Source organism: Alligator sinensis, unplaced genomic scaffold (genome assembly GCF_000455745.1).
Source record: "Alligator sinensis unplaced genomic scaffold, ASM45574v1 scaffold1851_1, whole genome shotgun sequence".
In the NCBI taxonomy this organism is placed as follows: Eukaryota; Metazoa; Chordata; order Crocodylia; family Alligatoridae; genus Alligator; species Alligator sinensis.
Genome location: NW_005842964.1, coordinates 339,406 through 346,307, shown reverse-complemented (window position 1 = coordinate 346,307; position 6,902 = coordinate 339,406). Strand labels below are relative to the sequence as shown.

The following is a 6,902-nucleotide window of genomic DNA, read 5'->3' as shown; positions in this document are numbered from 1 at the left end:
CCTCCATCATCATAATGGTCTGGATGTATTCTGAAAACAAGAGCATTCTGACATGTTACTATTTAAACTTCAGACTGTTAAACCGAACACGGGGTAAAGGTTTCATCTATCATGTGGACTACAATTTGGGTGTGGGTGATGGAACCCCTGGCTTAACTGGTATCCAGCCCCAACCTAGCTAGTCCAGGTGTAGATTAACAAAAAGGCATACTACTCAGTGCTGCAGGGTTGTTGGTTGTAGTCATGTTGGTCTAAGGACATAGGCAGGCAAGGGTCTCCCAGCCAATGTGATATATCTTTTATTAGACCAACTACATAGTTGGAAAAAAGTTATTTGCAAGCTTTCGGGCACAAACACCCTTCATCAGGCACAGGTAGACTGCTGTGTTCTCCAAGGTAGAAAACGTGTGAAGGACTGCAAGTGGTCAGCTAGAGGCAGGTTACCTAGGTTACCTGGGGTATCAGATGTCAGGCAGGTTGTAACGTGTCATAAATCCAATGCCTACATTAAGTCCATGATTTTTTGTATCCAATAGATTTATATATCCACTTTATTTATCCAATAGATTTATGAAGCCCCAGGACCCGAGGTAAGGCTGGCTCAGCCTTACCCTGGACTGGACCCAGCCTCCCCTATCCCACCCAGGGTAACTTGCTGCACTCCAGAGCGCACATGACACAGGCATTTCCATGGGAAGATGGCAGTGGCACAAGGTGCGCCGCTACTAGTTGTGCCTGGGGAACCAAACATCTACACATGTCTGGATGTGGCCCCTGAGAGCAAGTGGCAGAACAAATATCAGATCCTGTATCATTTGGTACCCAAACCTGCATAATACCATTTTTTGCAATTACCTAGAGCCATCTCCCAAATGAATAACTAAAAGATGAACTCAGTATTTTTCACCTGTGCAGCTATTTTTCACTTCATGGAACCAGAAGGAGATTTTTTTTTTTTGAGAAAATACATTTAAAGTTGTCATTATTACAAGACTTTGTAGAGCTGGAAGACAAAACAGGATCCTACGCATAGTGGCTGCATAGGCACATAGTTGGTGTATGTCAACACAATCAAGGATGTGCAGTTTAGTCATGAAGCCTACGTTAGCCTGGGGTAAGGTCACTAAGAATTTTCAGTGCAATTCTATGGAAACAAGAGAAACAAGGCTCCACATATGTGGTAATCACATCAATACAGAGTTCTGAGGTTGTAAGACATTCTTAGACAATAGTTTTAGCACACAGTGACTGGAAGCAGAATCAGTTCCGCAGTTCCAGCCTGCAAAGCTCAGTTAAGCTTATAATATAATGTTAGTTATTACCAATAAGACAAAATAATTATATGACCCATGCTAAATCGGTCTTTGACAGCAACCTCAGGAACACCATCCTCCTAGGTGATTTATGCAGCAAATCTGACTATCATTAACTGCTCTGAGAGCAAAATGCACATTCAAAGTTGATTACCTTGTTTCTGTTCACAATTCACAGCACATCCCAAAATAAGCTGAAGCATTCTCCCAAGCTCTGCAGCATCTGAGTGCTCTCCAATCAGGTTAACATCAGGAAGGGTGAAGTCATTAATCTGCTGCCCTAAAATCTGCATGAAGACATAATACACTTACATATCAATATGCACAGCTGAAAGAAACAACTTGCATTTTTGGTACAGTTTTCACATCCAGCTTTGAGATATTAACCGGAATAAGATGGGTGACTTCAGCCTACTTGCTGTTGGACAGGGCTCTCAAAACACAAAGTCTCTCTCACAGTTAGACAGTCAGTATTCAGAAATACCAGACAAGGTTACCTCAACTAATAAGAATAATGAACTACCTCTTAACAGAAGAGACATCTATTTTTCAAGTTAGGAAATGAAGCCAGTAATGTGGCAACAGACAAAAGGTGCCTGTGTCCTGATCAATACAATGTAAAAATAAATAAATAAATAAAGCAGCTTCCTGTTATTTTTATTACAAATTAAATCAAGCATAATGATTTAATTACACCTCCAAGATAGGCTGTAAATCATACCACTAGGAAGCTAGAAATCCAAGTATTCTCATTATCCAAACCATATATATTTTAGTTTTAATCCAATGGCTAACAAAATATAGGACTGCAAAACTCTTGCTAGTCCCTTGGCCTAGCAGTTCTATAGACTTGATACAAAGGTATTTAGTAAGTTTCAGACGCAAGACAATTTATTTTTTGTCTTTAGAAAAAGTCTGGTGTAGTGGCTCAACACATAATAGAGTAGGAAAAAGGGGTCAGAAAAAGACAGACTGAAAAACCACAAAGAAGAAAGAGTACAATGGAGCTGAGAAGGAAAGAAGACAGTTATACTAGATCAGGGGTGGGCAAAAAACGATCCACAGGCTCGCGTCCGGCCCGCGGTGCCCCTCTGTAAGCCCTGGATCTTGCTGCCCCTCTGCAAGCCAGTGCCTCCATGCAGGAGGCTGCAGCTCTGGCTGCTAAGCAACCAACCCCCCACCCCAACCTGGCCTGACCCCTCCAGCCCCAAGTCAGTGGGCGCTGGAGACTAGAAGACTCGGCCTGGGCCTGGGCCTGGGCCTGGGCCCGGGCCCCCGCGGCTGTTCCCAGCCTCCCTGCCTATAAGCCTGGGAATGCAGATAAGGGCCCCACCAGGCCGGGGCCACAGACTCCCACTGGAGGAAAGGGGCTAGGAATGCGGGGAGCCAGGCTGGGCTGGTCCTGCACGCTGCAGGAGCTATATGTTATAGGGCTGGGTAGGGCTGGCCCCGCGTGCTGCCACCACGTGCGACCTGGGACTCAGGCAGGAGCACTACTGGGCTGGGCTGCGCTGGCCCTGAATTTTGCCAACATGTGCAACCTGAAACTTGGGCAGGAGCTACATGTTATGGGGCCGGGTGGGGCTGGCCCTGCATGATGCCACCACATGCAGCTTCAGGCACTCACACGCTCCAGGGGCTCCAAGGATTCCCCACTGTCCCCACTACAACCCCCCACAATCACACCCTCCCACCATCCCATACCATATCCCCAACACACACTCACACCCTCCCACCACCAATCGCCTCTAGAAACACTACACCAAACACACAAAATCAGGACAAAAATATTTTTAAAATAAAATTAAAAGTTATAGTAGAGTTTTTATTTTGATTTTTTTAGTATATTATTTGGGTTTTTTTTAGTTTCAAGATGGCAAACCTCCTACCCTGCAAAGGAGCACTTCCGAGGCAAGGGAACAGACTTTCAGTGCCAAACATCAGGGGTCAGAGGCAGGACTTCTGATCCCAAGATGGCAGCAATCAGGGGCAGGGCACTTGTCAAGGGATGGGGCTACCCTTGTGGCCCTCAACAGCTCACTAAATCTTATTAAGCGGCCCTCCAGCGCAATAACTGCCCACCCCTGTACTAGGTATACAATTACTGTAAGCAAATTTACATTCTGGAAAGATCTACATGAATATCAGTAGAGAAAATTTAGGAGTTTTTCTAGTTTGTTCTGAAAAGGCTCTGTAGGAGCTGAAAATGTGACTATACTTAAATATAGAGGGAAGCCTGGGCGACAACCACAAAACCATCATTTCACTGTTTGACATGAGGCAGACAATTCTGATAGCAGGATTAAAGTTTGGACTTCAAAATTGCAAATTTCAACAAGCTTAGGTCACTAGTAGGGGAAGTGCTGCGCGACTAAGGACTGAAGGCAAAAGATGGGCACGAAGAATGGTTGTTCCTTAAAGACATGATCCTTGATGCACAAAGGAAGTCCATTTCCACGCGGAGAAAAGGTAGCAGAAGGGCTGGGAAGCCCTCTTGACTAAACACAGAAATTGCGGTCCTATTAAGAAAGAAGAAAAAGGCTTATAAACAATGGAAGCTCGGGGCGGGGCCCAAGGAAGACTATTCCAGGACAGCTCACGTTTGCAGGGAACAGATAAGACAGGCTAAAGCGGCAACCAGACTTAGATTAGCAATGGGAATCAAGGACAAGAAGTCCTTCTTTAGGTACACAGAGAACAGGAGGAAAACAAATTGGAGCGTAGGGCCATTGCTCAACAACCAAGGAGAGCTGGCTGCACTCAGGAGAAAGCTGAACTCCTGCGTGACTACTTCACCTTGATCTTTCACCAGAGCAAAGAGAAAACAATGCCAGGTAGAGTACAGGATAAGCATGGTAGGAATGACTGCGTTCCTAGTATTCCCGTAGAATTGGTGTATGACCAATTAAAAAAAATTAGATGTATACAAGTCAGTGGGACCAGATGATCTTCATCTGAGAGTGCTGAAGGAGCTGGCTGAAGTCATTGCAAAACCCCTGGCAAAACTCTTCCACAGCTTGTGGCGCTCTGGAGAAGTCCCTGAGGACTGTAAGGGGGCCAATGTTGTGCCCATCCACAAGAAGGGCAGGAGGGAGGGCCTGGGTAACTATAGGCCAATCAGCCTAACTTCCCTCCTAGGGAATATCCTAGAAAACTTCATCAAGGAGTCTATCTGTGATAAGCTTGCAGAACATAAGGTTCTGAATGACAGCTAGCATGGCTTCGTCACAGGCAGGTCTTGTCTTGCCTTACCAACCTCATCTCCTTCTGTGACCAGATAATTCGCTACCTGGACACAAGACAGCAGGTTGACATTGTATACCTTGACTTCCAAAAGGCCTTTGATCTAGTATCCCACGATGTCCTAGTGAGAAAATTGGAGGATTGTGGGCTTAACTCTGAGACAGTCAGGTGGGTGAGCAACTGGCTGCAGGATAGGACCCAGAGCCTCATAGTGAACAGATCTGTGTCATCCTAATGAGAAGTGGGCAGCGGTGTCCTGAAAGGGTCAGTGCTTGAACTTTTCAACATCTTTATTAACGATTTGGATGCAGGGGTGAAATGCTCACTGGCCAAGTTTGCGGATGACACCAAGTTATGGGGAAGCGTGGTCACGCTTGAAGATAAGCTACAGATACAGGTGGACCTAGACACGCTAGCAAGTTGGGTGGATCAGAATCTGATGTAGTTCAACGTCAAAAAATGTGAAGTGCTCTACCTTGGGACAAGCAACCCCCAACACATCTACAGGCTTGGTAGCACCAAATTGACCAGCACCACAAATGAAAGGGACCTGGGGGTAATAATAAACCACAGTATGAATATGAGTTGGCAGTGCAATGGTATAGCCAGTAGGGCAAATAATACTCTGGCATACATCAATCGATGCATCTCCAGCAAAACCAAGGGGGTGATTCTTCTGCTCTACTCAGCACTGGTAAGACCACAGCTGGAGTACTGTAGTACTGTATCCAGTTCTGGGCACCACACTTTAGCAAGGACATGGACAAGCTTGAGAGTCCAAAGAAGAGCCACCTGTATGATCAGAGTCTTACACAGCAAACCATAAGAGGAAAAGCTAAGGGATCTGGGACTCTTTAGCCTGAAGAAAAGAAGGCTGAGAGGGGACCTGGTAGCAGCTTACCGCTACACTAGGAGAGTACATCAGGGCTCGGTGAGCAACTGTTCACCAGGGCACCCAAGGGGAAAACTAGAAGTAATGGACACAAACTCCTGGAAGACTGATTCAGGCTCAACATTAGGAAAAAACTTCTTCACACTCAGGGTGTGCAGACTGGAATAAGCTTCCTCCAGAGGTTATGCAATCACCTCCCCTGGAAAACTTCAAGAGATTAGACAGTCACCTTGCTGGGGTCACCTGACCCCAGTTATCTTTCCTGCTCAGTGCAGGGGGCTGGACCCAATGATCTTCCAAGGTCCCTTCTGGCCTTATGAATGTACAAAACATGGAATTAAACACATTTCTGCAGATAGGAAAAAAAATTAATTAAACAGGCAAAAATGCAAATGCAGCAGCAGAGTTACTTTTAAAGAGATATGTAATTTGTGTATGGAGTGCTCTTTTTTGTAAATACAAAGAGCCTGAGAAACAGCTTTGAAGAAAAATATTTATATACAAATATTTAGTGAAGGTATATAAATGATGCTTGGATATTATGTTAAAATGATACATTAGAAATTTGCTGCCCAAAGGAGAACTGTAGCAAACGATTCAGATTATTTCAAAATGTTCCTTGCTTTTTCTGTCATGCTGGTGAGGTCCAATCGTAAACTAAAAAATTAATGTTACTGTTAAATGTAAAAAGGAGCAATATAATCAGTAGAATATTCCTTGAACAGCTTGGTTTTATAGCCAATTCCATTTTGCCTTATAGCATCCCCAATTTTTACATGTAATGCAGGTTGTCATATTGACAATATTGTTTCATAAAAGCTGTTGGAGGAAGCTGGAGAGTTGAAGTATCCAGCGCAACACAATAAAAATACAGGAGGGGCTCTCAGATTGTGAAGTAAACAAGGCTGGTAGATCCTTCTGATAAAATAATACAAGTAAAATAATTAACTGTATGAACTTTAGGCTCCAGAACCAATACTGAACTGATGTCAAAGAGTACGTGTCATTTGTATCTTTAGGAAACTATAACCATATTGTTTTGGACAGTGACATTATTTCTACAAAGGCATAACAAAAAATAATGAAAGCTTAAATTCTAAAACTGAATTGTACTGACGTCATGAAACAAACAGGGACTCTGAGCTCCAACTTATACCTCAACCAGGTGGTAATACTAGAAATAGCTGCCAAGCAGCATCTTAGAGATTGTCCACTTACACATAAGGACAAGTTATCAAATTGATTTAATTTTATAGCTAAAGTGGCTTTATTTTCCAAGGGTTTTTGCCTACATCACATGAGAATTCTAGTATTTTTACATCTAGTTTGTGCAGAAGGACTTTGTCAGGATGGGCTAAGACAGGGATGGCCAACCTGCAGTACAGGTAGCCTCAGTATATGGCACAGTGCAGCTCAGGGATGGGGCAGAGAGCACAGGGAAGGATTCAGAAAGC

General features: G+C 44.1%; 1 protein-coding gene across 1 annotated transcript in view; it reads right to left on the bottom strand.

Annotated features, from left to right (window-relative positions):
* Positions 1-6,902, bottom strand: part of HOOK3 (hook microtubule tethering protein 3) — a 106,510-nt gene that overhangs the window by 67,951 nt on the left and 31,657 nt on the right. The window contains 3 exon segments of the mRNA XM_025192730.1: position 1; positions 3-30; positions 1,468-1,600. The exon segment at position 1 is cut by the window's left edge and continues 36 nt beyond it. Coding sequence (XP_025048515.1) covers position 1; positions 3-30; positions 1,468-1,600 — 162 coding nt within the window.